General features: G+C 45.9%; 1 protein-coding gene across 1 annotated transcript; it reads right to left on the bottom strand.

The window, feature by feature from the left end:
• Positions 1-7,216: 7,216 nt before the first annotated feature.
• Positions 7,217-17,490, bottom strand: MSX2 (msh homeobox 2). Its single transcript, XM_083484156.1, has 2 exons — positions 16,911-17,490; positions 7,217-9,358 (listed from the first exon to the last, which is right to left on the bottom strand). The coding sequence occupies exons 1-2, from the start codon at positions 17,248-17,250 to the stop codon at positions 8,934-8,936; spliced, it is 765 nt and encodes a 254-aa protein (XP_083340282.1). The 5' UTR covers positions 17,251-17,490; the 3' UTR covers positions 7,217-8,933.
• Between the last annotated feature and the right edge of the window lie 2,399 nt (positions 17,491-19,889).

Raw genomic sequence — 19,889 nt, 5'->3', positions numbered from 1 at the left:
GATTTACTTCCGAGAAAATGGATTGAGGATCGCAGTGGAAGCGCAGCCCGTGCGTAAACAGATTTAGCTGGAAGAAATGCCCGCTGAGCTCAATGGGCAATTGCATCCGCGTAGTTTTGGGCACGGCGTCTCCGCCCTTCCAGTTCGCTTGTCAGTTTCATCTTCCTTTTCTGTCACACATTTACAAGCTGCGCTCGTGTAAAGCTCGTCTATAAAGCTGCAGCAAACAAGACACCACTTTTTAAAGCAGCCCCGATCTTTTGCACTACCTGCTCTCTGAAGTGGGACGTGTATGTTTGGGGAAGATAAATCCCTCCGGATTATGGACTATCCTTTAAATTGTCAAATGACTATACTTCTATTCTTCCTCAAATCCTTTCCCCATTGAGAAATTACCAAACTCGTGCGCATGGTTTTGCACATTAGACTTGTACTTCCCAGTAAAATTGCCTAGCTACAGTAAAATTGCTTATATTCAAATGCACACGATTGAACGAAATCAATGGGATTTCGAAGGGCTTCTTCGCATGGCTGAGAGCTAGCTCGGAGGCTGCGCAGTAACAGCGCGAACTGAGAGTCCCATGCTGCTTCCAGACCCGTGTGGATGGTTCCAGACACGTGTGCCCAGGGGTGGTTGTTGTTTTTTCGACGAAAAAGGCACGTGTGGCCAGCTACCTGTTTGGGAGATATGGATGATCCGTTTGCAATGTTAAGCCTCCATCCATGGGCGTAGCCAAGGGGGGCAGCTGCCCCCAATCAATAAAAAATCAATAAAAACAATACATTTCTGAGGTTCTGCCCCCCCTAACAAAAGTCTGCCCCCCTAACAAAAGACCTGGCTACGCCCATGCCCCCATCTGGAAGGAAGCCAGCTCCCTCCGAGTTCAAAGGAGCTGACTCCCCAGTACCTGTGTTCAGGTCGGACAGCAGTCTAAAGTTCTCTGTGCGACAGTGGTGCTCAGGTGATGCCAGAGTCAATCATTATGTGGTTTGATGGTGTTGCTTGCTTTTGTGACCTTGGGAGATCTGCACTTTTTAAATGTTTCTGTGATGCTTTCACCAGTTGGAAAATTCCTCCTGTTGGAGAAGGGGGCGGAGAGATAGATACATACGCGCACGCTCTATGTGTGTGTGTGTGTGTGTGTGTGTGTGAGAGAGAGAGAGAGAGAGAGAGAGAGAGAGAGAGAGAGAGAAACTATTGCAGTGATTACATTCATATGCACACGATTCCACTGGGATTTACTTCGAAGGGCACATAGGAGCCCATTCTTGGATGTACCTAAACTCGTATGTATTGTGTACTAACCATTTTTTATACAGGAGCACAGTGTGCATTGAATCTATTTCACCCACTCTTTGTTTTTCTGCTGCTACATTCGCACTACACACACCCCTGTTTACAGACACACCTTACCCTGTGTGTACACGGCGCTTTACAAACATCACAGCTCTAGCCAGTAACGACATTGACTTCTATTTTCTTCCCTAGGCTCTCATATATCAGCAACACGGCCATGATGCTGCTGGTGGTGTTTTGCTCTCAGTACGATCCTTAATATTAGCAAGCTTAGGTTCCAGTTCCTCTCTGCGGTCCTCGTAGTTGTTGGCAAGCAGGAACCTCCGCCGGAGGTGGACAAATAGCGAGGTCCTCCTTTTGCGGAGGCCCTGGAACTCGGCAAGAGCCGAGGTTGCCGGAGCAAACGGAGCTACGCGAGGCCTGCTTTGCAGTCCACGGGTGAGGAGGGTGGCGTTTCTTCAAAGGCTGGGATGGAGAATATTATCCGATTCCCGCAGGAACACCTGGCCAGCTGGAAAAGGTCCTTCTGGCTTGCTCCAAATTACCGTAATCCCGAATTCCAGAATTCGGCTGGGATTGACCGGAGGAAGCACCAGGGAAAATGCCAGGGTTGGGTTGCGATCCTAAGCCCACACAGCTGGGAGTAAGCCTTCAGTGAAACGGGTTGCACTAGCCTAAGCATATTTACCCAGAAGTAAATCTCACTGAGGCTTACTCCCTAGGAAGTGTGTTTAAGTTTTTAGCCTTAATTCCCACATGCTTAGGACAGGATCGGGCTCCGCATCTGCAGCCTTCAAACCCTAGGTTATCCCTGCTAAAGTCAATGAACAAGGACTTCAAGGAAGCGCTTAAATGAGAATAAGCGCCGTTGCCTTTAGGATCGCTGTATTAGGATGCGACCCACCGCTCACTTTCGGACTGTGGGCACAAATTCTCCCACCCACGCGGGTCAGGTGGCGAACTGAACTGAATAACTGAAACTGCCCCAGTACGCAGCCAGCAGATCGAACCTCAGCGACGTGTGATAGATCCTTGAACAGAGTTTGATTTTATGTGGCTAGGTAAATGGAAATCTCAGGGCACACCAGAAATTGTCCTAAAGGAGATGGGCTGGGTTATATATGCATATATAAAGAGGATCCGGCCCAGAACTATTAATAACTATTAATGCATGCTCTCCTTAGAAGTAAGCCCCGCTGAGTTCAATGGGGCTAACTCTCAGATTAAGTGTACTGTATATTGTTTTGAGGTCCAAATAAGCCAGTTATTGAAAATGAGGCTTAAAACAGAAGACACGGTGGGAACGGGGAGGTCCTTTCATTTTTCTTCTTCTTCTCAATCTCTTGGTCATCCTCCCCTCCATGGCCGGGACATTGCTATCTTCTATGTGTCTCCCTAGGCCTAGGCCGCCTTGACTTCAATAGGATTTGCTCCCAGGTCGGAAGAGGTATAGGATTGCAATGGAAAGGTCAGATCTTCGCCGCTGTCGCTATGAAGTCAACGACAAGACATGTTGCAGTGTGAGGGTTACGCAACCCACCGAGTCTTATCTCCTCCATTCTCCAGATGCTTAGGAGGACCTGGAATGAAATTCGGTAAAGACCTGCTGCTGTTATCGAAAGTTACTTCATTTGGATGTGAGATGAGGGGGATAAGGGGGCACCCCCGAGACATGAGGCCTGCATTCTGGCAGATTTCAACACGTCCGTGCTTGCGGCTTGCTTTCTTCTTAGCAATACACCCTGTAAGGACATAATAAGAGCCGTGCTGGATCAGGCCAGTGGCCGACCTAGGCCAGCATCCTGTTCTCACAGCAGTCAGCCAGATGCCTATGGGAAGCCCGCGAGCAAGACCTGAGCTCAACAGCCTCTTTTCCACTTGCGATCCCCAGTATACTGCCTCCGACAGTACACAGCCATCAGGAGTTGTAGCCACTGATATTCCTTCTCTACCTCCCACCCTTTTTAGAGCCCCCCGAGATGGCACCTCCGACCTCAAACCTACAATCCCACGCCCACTTAACTTTCAGCGCGCTCCTGCTGAAACGCCTTGAATATTAAGATGCATAGGATCGGGCTGCGCTGCGCGTTCTACCGAGGTTAGCGCAACGGACTAAGCGCTTGGGCTGCAATCCTGTACGCACGAGGCGGTGGAAAGGTGGCCTGCCGAGCTCAGAGGGCCTTGCTTCGGAGCCAGCAACAAGCTCAGGATCGGAAAGCTGTCCCTTTTCGGTCCGGGGGTGTCCGCCGCGTGCGTCAACGCGAATCCAGCCTGCCAAGAACAGCGCCCCCCGTCTCTCCCCTCCCCCCCCCCAGCTCTCTCTCTGGGCAAACTCCGGATTGAGGCGACGCCTTGATTTAATAGAGCCCCAGTAGTCGCTCGCCTTCGCCCTCCATAAAAGGCAGGAAACCCCGGGGTTTGACAAGGAAATGTGACAACATGAAATGCAGACTCCGCCGCGTCTGATGGCCACTGGCTCAGCCGTGCCCAAAAGCCCATTCCTAACTGTTTATGTCAACAGCTCCGTCGCGGGGGAATTCGGGATCCCGGGGGCGGGAAGTCGGGGGGGGGGGTTGCATTTCTTCCATCGGCGGCGCGGCCAGACTCCGCTCATCAAGTTGGAATTTGGAAAGCTCAGAACCATTTTTCACGCCGTGGCTCTCTCCCCTCCCCCCCCCAAAAAAAAATTAAATGCCGAATATTTATTGCTCCAATTATTGTCTGCTTTCTACCGGATTTTTTTAAAAAAGATCCCCTGCCTAAATCTGATGCCAACGAGCAAAACTCGTTTCAGCCTCATTCCTCTCTCTCTCGCTCTCCAGTGGCATCTGTTTTGTGTCAGAAAGTACTTCGGGAACAATTCAACTTTGCATTCAAATAACCCCTATTAAAGAGCCGCTTTCTCGGGTTCTTGCGGAGGAGGTTATTTTATTTTTATTTTTTTGTGAAGGGGTGGAATTTGGGGGTAATAATGCAGCGCTGCTCCCCGAGATCGCGGCATGTAATTGATTCATTTTACTCACGTTAAACACGCGCGCGCCTCCGGGGCACTCCCATTAGAGCCGCGATGAAATCTCGTGCGCGCGCGCTCGTGTGTTTAAAGACCCCTCCCTCCCATAAAACCTAATACTCAATTTACCCGGCCTTTCGATTGGGCTAGGTTAATCAACTGGGCGCCGGGTGCAATTCCACTTGGAAGCAGCAGCCGGGAATTGTCTCTGCAAAAAAGGGGACTTGATGGGGGGGGGCTTAGGAGTAACCCCCCCCCCCGCAACACCCTGGCTTTCTGCAATAAATCCTGGAGCCCCTTGCACGATCGTTCCTAACACCCTTAAAGCTCCCTTGCTCAAAGAATTTCCAGCGCGGAGATTTCCTAGTAATCCCTGACACCGTTGATTTATGCCCAAGGACTCCTGCTTTCTTTTTGCTTTATAACCCTCCCCTGGCTCAGTTATTTTTAAGGGCATCTAGGATCACTGGAGGCTCCCTTCCCTCTCGCTCTTCTCGGCTAAATTAAGGCAAATCGTTCTTTTAAACAGAAAACCCCCTCCTCTATGTTTTTTTAATAGCACAGCTATAAACGATAATTAGAAAGGGCTGCGGAGGAGGCTGGTAAAGTAGGGGGTGGCGGCGAAGAGATAAGAGACATCGATTCGGGTACCTTAATCCGGTTTCTTTCAGATTCCATACTTTGCCCTGAGAAAACAGCGTGTTTTGTTTGGTTAGGCCTTCCCCCTGATCATTCCCCCGTCTCTTCCCATCAAGACTCCTGCATCGAACAGCTGCAGGGCAGGCAAAAAATGCTACAGGTGAAGTTTCCTCCTCCATTGCATCCCCATGAACCCGACTGCTCTGGACTAAGTGGGTTGCGACTCTGGACCCCAAGGATGCTTCCAAATGATTGTTTACTAGAGGATTGGTGCTCCTCTTGCACCTAAGTTTCTGTGGCATCTAGACAACATCGTTGGCATTAAAATGCCAGCCTTCCCCCCCTCCATTTAATTCACATTCACCCTTTCCAGTGGAAAATCCAGTTTCTTACTGTTGTCGTGGCCAATGACCCATTTGCGAATTAAGCCCCCATCAGGAAGCACCGTGGGAGATGGAACCAGGTTCATATCTTGCCTCTGCCATGAACTCAGTCGAGCTGTACTCCTATGTATAACCTGGTGAGCATCTAAGTGGTTTACCTCTCAGTATAGGATTGCTCTGTTTATGGCCTTAAGCAAATCACTTCCTCTCAGCCTGAGTTCTCCACCTGCTGTATGGGCATTCTAACTGACCTTACAGGGCTATTGCAAAAACATAAATGTAAATAACAGCACAACCCTAACCATGTCTACTCAGAAGCAAATGGAATGGAATTCCACTAGGCCTGCTTCCAAATAAGTGGCCTAGTAGCCTCAGTGAATGTGTGTGAAGTGCTTTGAACAGTCTAGGACTACATTCCAGTGCATCTGAGGCCACATTTACCTGGGAGTAAGCCACAGGGTATTCAATAAGACTTACTCTGAACAGACATGGTTAGGATTGTGATGTTAAGTCTCAGTGCACTTAGTAGAACTTACTTCTGCATAAACCTACGGAGGCCTGTCTAAAAATGCTGCATACGTGCCACGTATTATTATGGAAAATCAAGAGTCAGAAGGGATGCCTAGTTAATCCCTCTGTAGCGTCAAGATTCTCCAGACATTAATTCTGATAGATGCTGACCTGGTCGCTTTTTAAAGCTTCTTCTTAAAATAAAATAAAACAATCCCAGCCTTTCCATGGGGATTGTTGTTCTATAATCCAAGACGCCTTTGTTTATGTTTCTCCCTTTTAAAAGCAGAGCTTTCCTTCATTCTCAAAAGTTCAGACTGTTATAGAACAAAGAAATGCTCCTTTGTAAAAAAATTCACCACTTCACAGCAGTCATGAGGGATGCAGTATTTGGAACAAGAGGACCTATAAAATGCATCTTTACCTCAGAAAGCTAAAATAAGGCAGACCAGTTAATTCAATTTGTCTCTCATCCTGTGAAGAAAGAGTAATAAATTTCCTCAGCTCAGCTAGTCACCGGTTGGGAATGCAAAAACACACTCTCTAATCAAGGAGAAGGATTTCCGGCAACAGTCACAAACAACTTGGGTGTATAAAAGCATCAACACATCTGGGCTTTCTGGATCGAGTTGTCTCTATCTTGGGCAAGTAGTAGCTTGACATTACCTCCTTTCCACAATTCCTCAGCTACCAAGTCAATTTCAAGCTGGCAGAGGTCAGATACCCAGTGCAATTTCTGATGGACGGCCTGGGCTAGCTTTTGCCTTTGCTCAGCACAGTTGTACCTGTGCATTTTAAAAGTGATCTTCTTCCTTAATAATATAGTCCTTGACATTTTCTCAAACGACCTGGTCCTTCACTTTGACCCGAGCAGCAATCATGTATGCACTTACTTAAGACCAAGTCCTATCAAAGTGAGTGCAGCAATGAGCAGCAAGAGGCCAGCTCTGTCACCACTTTGAAGGGAATCAAAAAATTATCTTACTCTATCCGGAGAATTGCTACTTACTAAGTTACTTACTAATGGTGTAAACAATGAGTAACTTTACCAAAGCCAGGTATGAATGAAAAAGCCAAAACCCCAGTATTGATAGTCTGTATTCAGTAATGGAACATTACAACCCCACACATGTCTACTTAGAAGTAAGTTCAATGGGTTCTTACTCCCAGTGAGTATAGGATTGCAGCCTAAATGAAGAGAGGGTCCATAAGATTTGCCTGTTTTATTTGAATTATAGCAACACAAGTTTGTTTGCGGATTTGGCCTTTGTTCAGCCTTAAATTTCTGAAGAACTGAAAAACGAGACACAAATGATAACAGTTTCTTTGGCTTCAAGTGTTTTAAAATAAATAACTCCAAGCACGGACAAACCCACACACAATTAAACAAGGTTTTTTAATTTAATTCTAAATAAAAGAGATAAGAAATAATAAATCTTCAATAAAATATATAAAATTGTACAAGGCATCCCTTTCAAAGGGATTTTAATATGCTGGGGGTGAAAGGGTAGAACTGAGCTAATGGATAAGATTCACAACACAGCTTGTAGCGGGTCAAAAACAAAACAAAACTCCAAAACAAATTGTGTGGCCCTTTTTCTTTTATAAACATGCCAAAAATACATCTTTGAGAAGTCCTGTCTTCAACAGTCTGCATCCTCTATAGACACTTTACCATGAAGTTTAGCAATAGTAATAATAAAATAATTAGAATAATAAAAATGGGTTATTATAGTACCAAGCACAATAAACAGAACTCTTCCAGCCTGAAAAAAATATTAAAAGCCTGGGAAGGTGAGTCCTGCATTTAGAGTCAGTGGCACTATGTAGTTCCCATAGGTTTGTTTGTTTGTCTGGATCTATGGGTGTTTCAAGAAACATTTAAGCACAAATTCATTTCTATAAGCTAATAATGGTTAAAACACAGAATATTGCAATAAAACAAAACAAGTTTGCAACACGGTTTTGATAGTCTCTCTGCACATGAATGCAGACATGTACACACACACACATGCACACACACACACTTCTGAAAAGCAACACCTCTTTTCTTCATACCTCTGTTTTGTGTCCCCTCCTGATATCATTCCAAAAGTCAAGCACTTGACTGTAAGTGGCAATTCTGAAGCAAACCAGGGGACAACGGGATCAGGACAGAACTCTTCTCAAGCTCTCGGCCTGCCTTCTTGGCCACTGCATACATACAAACCCCTTATTTGATGTCTTATAAGCAAGAATAAACTGCAAACTAAGGATGAACAAAATTATCATTGGCATTAATCCTTTGCATAGTAGGTCCCTTTATCTGGATCAATCCCATTTATTCCAACGGAACTACTCTAGGTCAAATATTTGCAGACTGCCTTGCTGGATGGCCCAGCATTCTGCATTCAGAGTACTCCAACTGCCTACACGTCCATTTAAGGCCTAGACTGCAACAGAGAACCCAGCCGGAAATGCAGAAACTAACTCCTTGCCTCTACTTGAAAGTCTGCTTTTATTTCCAAAGTTGGTCTTAGAAATAAAATCCACGTTTATATCTAAATTTCCCCCACCAAGTCAAACAACACATGGGAACGTACCTACAGCCACATTTAAACGCGGAGTAAGCGCCGCTGAACAGGGTGGGACTTACTTCTGAGTAAACATGCATAGGATCAAGCTGCAGCTTTCTCGCCTTAAAGAATGAACTGCTCCTATTTTGAAAAACAAAACATGGTTTGACACCCCACTGCAAACATCGCGGGGAAACAGAAATGCTGCGAAAATGCATGATTTAAGTATTGATTCCTTTCCCGCCCCGCCCCCATGTGCAGTATATAAACAAACTATATTACTTTAAGCATGTATGTTTTAAAAAAACCCAATCCTTCTCTTTCAGGATCAGATTCTATGTGTTGAGATCACACCTGGCTGGTTCCCCAGCCTGCAGAATACAGGCTCTGCATTTTGTTTCAAACTCCTATAAACTTGATAAGGCACATACAAACATGCAGAAAAATGACCAGTAATTGGCTTTTGTACTGCACTCTTGAACTGGGCAAGATCCACCAGAAAGTCTCTGATTGCGCTGCTGCTTTGCTTTCTGATCTTCTTACGATAAATGGTACATGCTATATCCGACGGGAGTAGCATAGAGTCCTACAGGTGGGATGGGAAGCACAGGTCTGTGAAAGGGATAAGATGCTCCATAGAGTGAGGCCGCCTGGAGAGGGGAGTTGATGGGGAAAGGAAGGCTAAAGCCAGATGGCAACATGGGCTTGGCTGCCATTTTCAACTTCTCCAGCTCTGCTTCCTGCAGTCTCTTTGCCTTGGCCCTCCGGTTTTGGAACCAGATTTTGACCTGGGTCTCTGTGAGGTTCAGCGAGCTTGAAAATTCAGCCCTTTCGGCAATGGAGAGGTATTGCTTCTGGCGGAATTTGCGCTCCAAAGCCAACAGCTGGGAGGTGGTGAAGGGTGTCCGGGGCTTCCGGTTGGTCTTGTGCTTCCTCAGCGTACAGGCTGTGGGACTCAGGTGTCCTGGAAAGGAAAACAAAGATCAGTTACCAAAGCTGGGAGCGGGGGGGGGGGAGTGGATGATCACTGCCAAATGTTGCAAAAGCAGCTTCTTCTCTCATTTTTAGCGTATGGTAAAAGGTAAAGGGACCCCTGACCATTAGGTCCAGTCGTGGCTGACTCTGGGGTTGCGGCACTCATCTTGCTTTCTTGGCCAAGGGAGCTGGCGTACAGCTTCCGGGTCATGTGGCCAGCATGACCAAGCCACTTCTGGCAAACCAGAGCAGCGCACAGAAATGCTGTTTACCTTCCCGCCGGAGCGGTACCTATTCATCTGCTTGCACTTTGATGTGCTTTCGAACTGCTAGGTTGGCAGGAACAGGGACCGAAGAACAGGAGCTCACCCTGTTGCGGGGATTCGAACCGCTGACCTTCTGATCAGCAAGTCCTAGGCTCTGTGGTTTAACCCACAGCGCCACCCGCATCCCTTCAGCGTATGAATGGGGTATAAATTATAACAGCAGTACAATCCTAGCCATGTCTACTCAGAGGCAAGTCCTGTTTAAATCAATGGCTCTGACTCTTACGTACGTGGGGTGAGGGCCACATACTAATAGTTAAAAAAAAATATGATGACGGTAACAAGCAGAATAGTCCATTACTGGCTGCACAAAGGCAACCAGGCCCAATTGTACCTCCCACCCCCCAGACATCAAAACACTAAGATAAGACAGTTGGCTTAAGAAGAACGCATGAGATTATGTTTATGGGAGGGCAAATATGAAAGAAAGCAGAACACAGGAAATTCTGACACACCAAGAAGGACCCCTTTTTAAAAATGGAAGATGGGAATGATACGTTAAACTTTAAAAGGGATAGCCTATATTTCTGCTTGTTATGTGGATGTTTGCAATCTGGCTGTAGCAGACACATGTTGTTCTGTGAAACTACTGCGCCCCCTATTTTAAAAATCTGATGCGGGATCAAAGCAATGATCCATCTATTACATTTCTTTGTATGCTTTAAATCAGACATGTCCAACTTTCAAGAGACTGATCTACTCCCACTATTAAAAAAACCTGACAGTAATCTACTCATTGGATTGACCAAAGTTGTTGAGCTTTTTGGGAGAAATCCAGATTTTTTGGGGGGAAGGGGTCCCACGATCTGCTGCAGGCACCCCAAGATCTACCAGTAGATCACAATCTACCTGTTGGCCACCCCTGCTCTACTTCATCTACGCAATATATCCTAGTTCAGGTTTTTAAAGGTTTTTTATGGGGGTTCTTTTTTTCTTCCTTGTTTGAAACCTTCAGAAGCTCAGCTAATGTAATGAAGACAGTACACAGGGATCCCCCCTGCCCCCAAAAATATAGTAGCCTGTTTGGAAACTATCCTAGCCATTTTGCACATCACCTAGCAGCAGATTTGGGTCTGCTATCAGGAATACACTTGACAGGAAGCCACACCTGATTGCAGGTGCCTGAGGAGTCTGCATGTACAATATATGTATTTGTTACATTCACATCTTACGTTTTAAATTGTATGCTTAAAACATCTTGGGTGTACAGATAGAAAACAGAATAGAATAGCCCACACTCAGTGAGGATCTTAGAATCCACCAAGCAAGTTTTACACATATTTTAAAAGCATTATTGCATGCTCTGCTGCTAGGCTCTACTCCCTGCACCAGTAGGAATCCAATGGGTATTTGTTTCTGTAAGACAAGGGTGGGCAAAATGTAGATCAGGATTTACTGAGGGATCTCTGGGCAATTTCCAGTAGGTGGTTAAGGGTTCCCAAAAACCAATTATTTAGTAATAGCAACAGCCACTTTCCCCATCTGCTGAAATAAGAAAACTAAAGAGGAGTAGACTTTGCGTGAAAGGACTGTAAGCTCTGTTCTTGTACTGAAAACAAATCCCTGAGCCCAGATTGTTCTTTAATTCTAACTGTATGTCCTTAGCACTTGGTTCTGGCTGGCAGATCTAGTGAAAAACAAAGGAGATCCGATAAGCTCACGTCTGCTGTAAGGGATACAGAGATTTCAGGTGAGCAGATGGAGGATTGTGAAGGTACACTGACAAGTCTCATATCCTTAACAACAGTCAACATGGCAACAGTGTTGGCTCCAGTGTTCCCGAATGCTATAGGATGTGATTACAGTAATGTTACAGCCCACCTGCATCCCCATATCACTGTCCAGGCCTTTGCAGAACCTTATGGAGAGCTTTAACGAAAAATCTACTGCAAAGATACCATCTTACTGAAACAAGACTGTTGCCAAAACAGCTGGTCATCCTTCTTTTGTGCAATAATGCCCTCTATGTATGGTATCCTAGCAGAGAGTCCTACAAAAAGTCTAGGGCATCTGAAAACCTCTGGTCAGAAAATCAGGTGCATAACATGCTCCAATGTGCTCATCTTAGTAAGATCTGGAGAAGCAAGAACTTCTTGGGGCCCTGACTGAAGTGGGAAGTAGAACGTGTTACTAAAGGAAAGAGTTAGTAGTTGGCTGTGGGTTTTTTGATTTTTAAAGTTTCATATAGGATAGAAATAAATGCATCACCAGCCACTAGTTGTTATGATTTATCCAGCATGAATTACGTATTTTATCAGAAAGTTTAGCTGAAGCTTTGCCTGAGGACATGGGAGTCCGACAGGGTTCCCCCACACACTGTGACTGCGCTAATTGCCAAGCCTTTCATTGAAATCAATGGTAGACTTGTGATCTGGGAGCAAAGTCTTGACTGCTCTCCCCACCATCACCATTTTAGTTCTCTGTATCCTAAGCCAGCAACAAAAAATGTAAAAGGAAGTCAACACACTGATTCAACATGTACTTTTTATGACATATGCATATATGTGTGTGTGTGCAAACATCTGTAGCTAATACAGGCAGTGGAATTTGTTTCATATCTTGTTCCATTACAACCCAAAGCCTGTAATTTACATAGTAATAGTCCCGACTCTTTTTAAAGCATAATTTACATTTCAGTAGCAGGACTTTCAGGGCTCAGCAAGGCTATGAGAAAAGCAAGGGAAAGGCATAAATAGGAATTGCCAGCATCAGGATCCTAAGACTGTATTCGACATGAAATTAACCTATACTGTTATTGGGACTTGCAAGCACTTGTGATAAACATCACAATCTTAAAGAGACCACTTGAAAATTTACAGTATAATTCTATGTCTGTTCACTAAGCACTTTCCAATGGGACTTACTCTTGAATAAGCTTGTTTAGGATTGCAGCCTCAGAATTTCAGAATAGTTTTGAGGGAAATATTGGTTTAAGAGGAGAACGCTGTCTAGAATAGAATTAAACCTAAGATTGTTTAAATAGCTGGCACATTTCAAAATAAATGGTACTATTGTCACAGTAAGGATTTGGAAGGGATAATGTTTTGCTTCTGATTTTTTCTTTTTTGGTCTTTTTAAAGGAGGTGGGTTTTTTTAGGGGGTGAAAAATACAGTAAAGTTGGATATGCATTTATGTGTCAGGAAGCCCCATATAAATCAATGGGGTTGATTTCTAAGTGTGTGCATGCATGCAGAGAATGGGTAGTGAGAGTAACTTCACTCACAGCTTTATCCCATGCTTATGTTAGGCTTGTGCTGTAAATTAAGTTTTACCCATATGCCCAAAGATAAGTGATTTGTAGCATGGCATTTAGGAATGACATTCATCATTTACATAATGCAACAAGTGGGTTGTTATTGGAACATATTAAGAGAAGCATTCAGTCTTTCCCAAGCCCGCACTAATTAAAGCACATGTTGATTTGCTAATAACTGTCACACATATTTGTGGCTGAACAAAGATCATAATTAGAAGGCTTATTTCTATAGGCACAACTAGATATTGCTCAGGAAAACAATACGCTCTCCTGAAGTTCAGGAATTGCTTTTTTGCAAACCGCATAATCTCTTTAAGGCGCCATGAGAACAAGTCTCCCAGGAGAATTATTCAGTAATACAGGAGCACGGAGTTTCATGGAAGCGTATCCCCAAATTAGTGTGTATAGGATTGCAGCTTTAATAAAGGAGGTTCTGTTAGGCTTCTATCCTTGGATCTAGATGTGAAGAAGGGCAGATTAAATGCCATTTGTTTTAAGTGGTAATAGGGAAAGCGCAACTTTTCAGTATGAGAATATCTGGAAAAATACTTTTCCAGATAATGGGTGCTCTTAACTTTTGCTTTTAACAGGAACTTTCAAAATACAGTATTACAGCTGCTGCGTCAAGGGCGAGATGCCTATACTAAAATCAATGTAATAAAAAAAAATGATCTCCTAACTATGCATACTGTCTGTACACCTAGAAAACCTTAATCCATTTCCCCTTTATTTCTGATGAATTTCCCCACTTTTCCTTGTCATGTGGTGCAACAGTTTCAAAGATATTGAGAATCTACAATGTTAACTTTACTATCAGCATCCCTCTATACATTTATACTGGAATATATCATATTTTGTACTATAATATCTTATTTGTGCATTTTTTTAAAACCCACCATTCCTATATCTTCTCCTTTTACTATTTTCTTGAAGTGACTTTCATTTTATTTTATTATCCAGGAAATATAAACTCTCACTAGATAACTCCTATTTTTTATGTGGAAAATAAACGAGTTTTGGAGTCAACCAGACCTGAGACACTGTCTAGAGCAATTTAGTAATTTTTTAAATAGACGCTGAAGAATAGCAGTTCCACTATTCAGAAAGCTCCTCTGGGATTTTTTTCACTCCCTCAACTTTTCTTCAGTTGGAAACGCATTCCATTAAAAGTTCCACTGAAATCAGATGAACTATAACTTTTAAGTGAAATTGTCTTAAGATGGGAGTTAGATTCTTTTGATGAGTGTTCTCTTAACCCAAGTTGGCTTCATGTCCTGAAACCCAAAGGCAGGCAAAAGCACCACAGACATGAAATAATTCTGTGGAAAGCTATAAACAAATACACTGAAATTCCAGTGGATACTTAAATATGCTTCGTTTTGTTAAAACAAACCCACACTCACAAAACCCTTTGCCAGTTATTTGTATTTAGAATTACAAACAGTTTCTGATTGCTTAGGGAAACTGGTAAGAAGTCTGTGCCTGCAATCCTAATGCTACTTAACTGGAGATAAACTCCATAATAGCAAGTCCTGCTGAATTCAGAGTGGACACGGTTAGGCTTGCACTATCAATAATGATGCTATTCAGATTTAGAATAAACCACAATTTTCTGGCCTTGGGGTGGCCGTGGTCAGTGTGTAATCCTATGCCAGTTTACTTGGGATTTAAGTCTCACTTAACTCGATGAGAATGACCTCTGAGCAAAGGTGTGCAGGATGAGGCAACAAGGCAAGGGAACGCAGAAAAGAAAAAGCTAGGCCTTGATTGCCTTTGGGGGTCTTTTACCAGATGCAAGCGGGGGAAAATCGGTATAGAAACAGAGATGATGAGAACAACTCTTCCTTGCCACCCATTTCCCACCATCGGGGGGGGGGGGGGAATATAGCAACTTGTACTCCGATTCAGCTTAGCTGGAAGTAAACTGCATTAAAAGAAAGTGTGTGGTGGAAGCTATCAACACATTTGTTCTGGTACAAGTTTTTTGTGTGACAGATCCCACTTTGTGGTGGATGAAATGAACTCTGGCCTATGAAAGCAAATGCCACAACAGACATTTAAGGTTCCATCAGGTTCTTTGTTCATATTTCTATTAGTGGAATTTATTTCCAATTAAGCAGAGTATCAATTTACTATTTTTCTGCTTCATACAAAATGTTTTCCGAGAGAGGAACAGCTTCTGGGGGGAAATATAGGCATTACTATCGCCACAGTTGCCCCTTTAACATTAAAAGAAACACAGTACCTTCCATTATCAACACCACCACCCCAATATCCAAAGAATGAGATGAAGCAGAGGTGGGCTGCGATAAGGACAGATGTGTGCATGCACTTGCACAACAGTATCAAGAACTCTGTTATGAGCATAAAGAGAAAATTGTAGAAAATGAAATAAAGATGGATCAAAGGCATTAAGAAAAGCCATGGTTGGACGTGAGGGAGGAAGCCACACTTTTCAGACTCCGAACAGATTTCAGAATGTTTGCGGCAAGACTGATAAACAGGATAAGAGATCAAGATGAAAAAATATTTAAGGGAGATTGGAAATGTTTTGTTGACTGTATTTGGAAAATCACTGTAAGCATATTAAAAAGGTAACACTAGCAGAGTAAATTCAGCAGTAACCATTATTGAGATATAAAATTGAGAAAATGAAAATATAGGGATTAATTAGAATATGTAATGGAAAAGAAAATAAGTGAACCATGGAAAGGATGGCGAAAAGTCAAAACTAAATGTGTAATTGGTATATGGGTTACTATCAACTGTTTTAAGGGTGAAAATTATAAATAAAATATTAATAATAAAAAACAGGTTTCAGAACATTGGGAAACTGTCCAGAAATCTGTCCCAGGAAACCAGTGCTCCAAAACAATGTGGTTTGCAGAAACCTTCTTAAGTGAAGAGACCTTTGAAAGCCAAAGCGATGGGCGATGCTGTCACGGAGCGCATTTCCTCACAGCCTGGAAACTGCCGTCCAGGTTCAATGGAGCTGGCAGTTCTCGACTAGTGAGGAAACAAGAAGGTTGATCTTTCCCGCTTCTATCTTCCCCATTTATTCTGTCCCTGGGCTACGTTTGGAGGCCGTACATGGGCTCAATTGAGAGAGGCGCGCAGTTAAGGGTAAAGAGAGAAAGCCCGAGGTGCGCGGAGGAGCCGGAGGCTGCCTGCTCCGGCTGCTGCAGGTGCACCAGGAAAGGCAACCGAGGGAGATGATAAGAAACCACCGTCGATTCCCCGCCTTGCCAGGTTTTTGCCTACCGAGAAGACAGCGTGGGGTGTGTGTGTGAACTACTGCAAAAATTAAAATGACTGAACTAGGCGAGAGTCACTGAAAAGGCGTCGCGGCAGAAAGGAGAGATTCGACTGCGATCCATCATCCTGGGGGATGGGGGGAAACAGCCTAGACGCGGTAGCGCAAGACCATCTCCCTCTTGCCAACGGCAGCTGGAAGGAGGCATGACTAATGCGGCGAGGAGAGGGTCGCTGGCGCTGGAACAGCCGGCTCTCGAGGCGTCTCGGCCGCCGGAGGTTTTTTTGGACAGTTCCGGGCGGGTCCAGCCTAAGGAAGATCGCGGCGGGAGCGCGCGGAATTCTTTGGTCATTCTTCTGTTCCTTACTGTACATGCAAACCAAATGAAGGCTTGGCCGCAAAAGCTGGCTATGGGGTTGAAAGGGGCTCCCTCCTTGTTTCCTGGAATCGTGCTTTCTGCTTCGTCCTGCAAAAGCGCCTTTCTCGAGAGACTAGGTTGAGGGATCCGGCGCTGCGCCTCGCTCCCCTCCTGCTGCCCCAAAAGTTCGGCTATGGCGGGAGCTCAGACTGCGGCGAAGCGGCTGGTCCCTCGACGGCCGGAGAAAGAGTCCTGCTAACTATTTCCTCCCCTCTACCCACACCCCCTCCATCCCACACCCCCCGAGGGATGTTTTCCCTCGCAACCCTCCCGACCCCGAGACTCACTTGGGGGAGGGGAGTATCTGCCGGCCTCCGGGATCCACGACGAGCCGTCCTCGGAGTTCTCGGATTTAACCGACGACGTCTCGAAGGTTTTTGTAAGCCCCCCGGGGCTGGCCGCTTCCCTGGCGCCGTGACCCGGCAAGAGCAGGTTCCTGGAAGTGCCCAAGCCCGCCCCGTCGAGGCCGCCGCCCGTCTCGCGAGGGGGCTTCTTGTCGGACATCAGTGAATCGACACTGAAAGGCAAGCTGGACACCTTGACGGGGCGCCGCTCCTCGGGCCCGGCAGCGGCGGGGCCCTCCTCGTCGGACGAGAACACCTCCTTCGCCTTCGACGGAGAAGACATCGCGGCGCAGCTTCGCGACGATCTCCGCCTCGAGAGCTGCTGCTGCTGTCGCCCGGCGTTTCCTTCGGCTGCTGCTGCTGTCGCTGCTGCTGCTGCTGCTGCTCCTCGGTCTCCCGACCCCTCGATCTCTCGCGCTCGCTCCCGGACGCACTAGCTCGGCTCGCCGCAGCCCCGAATCAGCCGAGCAACTTTTTTTTCCTCCCCTTTTTTGGGAGACTTCTGGCCGTTTCCTCCTCTGGGAAGTTGAGTAAGCGCGGCTCGGCCAATGGGAGGCGCCTCCCGGCCGTGACGTCACGCGCTGACTCACGCCATTGGCTCCGGACGGGTCGGAGCGGAGGAGGTTTTTTTTCCCCTCCCCTCCCCCGCACTCTGCCTTCCTTTTAAATAAATTAGAAGTTAATGACACGGGCAGCGAGCGGAGCTGTGTGATTAGGGAGCTTTCCAGCGCTGTAACTTTGCCAAAACAGGAAAGTCAGCGGAGTAATTAGGGCCGATGATACGAAGAGGAAGCTCGGAGAGGGCAGATCCCACCCCCATCCTGCTCGCTCGCTCGCTCGCTCTCTGGAAAACTCCTGCCTTCCCGAAAGCGAAATCTGCCGGCCAGCAAGAGTCCTGGCCGGTGAGCCCTGGCAACCCAACGCTCAAGAGCGCACCGAGGCCCTGCGAAGGTCATCGACTTATTATTATAATACTCAGATTCTCCCGAAATAAAATACCAATGAATATCCTCCGCGGGCCATCTTGCCTGTTCCAGGGGCGCCAGCGTGGCGCGTTCAGGCAGCGATCGCCCACAGCCCATAAGGGGGCCCATCACCACCATCAATAAGATCTTCCTCCCAAGAAGGGGCATCGGGGGGGCAGGGGGTGTCTTGTAGGGACCCCAGGAAGGGTGACAGCGAAGCGATGGCACGTTTCACTTCCAGTTTACAGAGGGGCGGCTGGGTTGGTGAAATGGACGTAGTGGTCAAGGTTCTGTGCGCGCCTTTATCGGTAAGGGAAGCGGCCTCCTTTCCAAGCGCCCCTCCAGAACATTGCAAATCATGCTGGAGAATAAACACGGGCGCAAGGAAGGTGCGCTTCCAAATTCCGAAGGGGACAGATGACTTTTTATTTTTGGGAGTTGGAGACCCAGCATTATTTTCCAGACAGGGCCTTTCAGATCTCTACGACCAGTGCTTTGAACGCGGTAAACGGATAGTCCAGACCAGCTGAGTGAACCGGAGGGGAAGGGGTGGGGCAGGAGCATCAAAAGGCAGACCATTTGGGATTTAATCCGCTCCAATAAACTCCTCTGCACAACATCTCTAGACAGTCCTTTGGATGGATCGTATTAGCAGTAAGGGAGGACTCCTTTACTGCTTACTAACCTCTCCCTGCAGCTGTAAGTAGTCTATTATAAGAGAACAAATTAAATGCATTGGAGAGGGACCGATAAGTCCTCCCCCCGCCGCCAATGATTAAGTTAGTAATGTAAATTGCAGGCGCCTAACCCTTGATGACAAACAGATGCATCTTTAATAAGCCGGGAGCCTGACTCTGCACTCCTTCATCGGCCAGCGCATCAAACAGCCTCCAGGATGCCCGTGTATGTCCTCGTCCCACTTTTCGACTTCATCCCATTTAAGCCAACGAGGTGTGTTAATTTTAAAGTGACATTTCAATTGCCAGCCCGAGAAAAGCAAATCATTTTTTTTTTTGCATCGTAATTAATTTAATGTCGTAATGATAGCAGCTTAATTATCCGTTGGTAACTATTGTTGGTTATTAAAACGTGGAGGGGTGTGTGTGTGGGAACAGAAGTGTCAGACAGGCAGGATTACAGCTCGGCTGCTCGAGCGATCGAGAGTCCCAGGTAGCGTTGAGGAGGAATCTGATGGAGGAAAATCTATTCTCTAATTCTCTTCCCTCATCTTCTGCAATATTTACAATGACAATAAATCCCATTTACTTGCAATAACGTTTCTTTTCGAGTTCCGCGTGGTTTGTTGGGGGGGGGGCGTGTGCGTAAAACGAATGTAAGGCTGAAGTCTTCCCGTGTTCTTCACCTCCGGGAAGGAGAAACCGTGAAAAATACACAACTATTAACCCTTGATAGGCTTAACATCAAAACCCCCTGACTTTATTGTCGTTTGTTTCTGCATCGCTGATGCTAGGAAAAGTTTATTCTAATTGTTCTTAAATGTTGTTGCTCTTTCCACGCTTGGAAGTGCAGGGTGAACTGAAGGGATGGGGGGACGGGGACGGAGGAGCTTTTCTTGCCTACCCCACCACTTTGTGTCCATCACTTCCATTGGGACAGGCGGACGCTGTACATCCTCTTCCCTAAAACCTGCTTTTAGCTCTCATTATTTTCCCGGCGTGATCGTTAATATTTCATCTTAAAAATGATAGTTAGGTGCCATCATCCAGGTACCAAGGATTACTGCTTCCGCCTTCATGAAAGGGGTTCTCCCGTCGAGGACTGCCGGAAGCTTTTAAGTGATCGTGTACGTGCATCTGCTGGGGGTACGAGAGACAGTCGCTCTGCTTTGAAAACCTAATCTATCCCTGCCACCTCCACTCTATTCCCTCCGCAGAGTCGCTTCTAAAGGCGAAAGGAACGTTAGGGTGCAGCCCGCTTTCCAGTGAGACCATAGTGA

Source organism: Podarcis liolepis (assembly GCF_965112155.1).
Source record: "Podarcis liolepis genome assembly, chromosome: 2".
Taxonomy (NCBI): Eukaryota; Metazoa; Chordata; class Lepidosauria; order Squamata; family Lacertidae; genus Podarcis; species Podarcis liolepis.
This window is presented reverse-complemented; position numbering and strand designations above follow the sequence as displayed.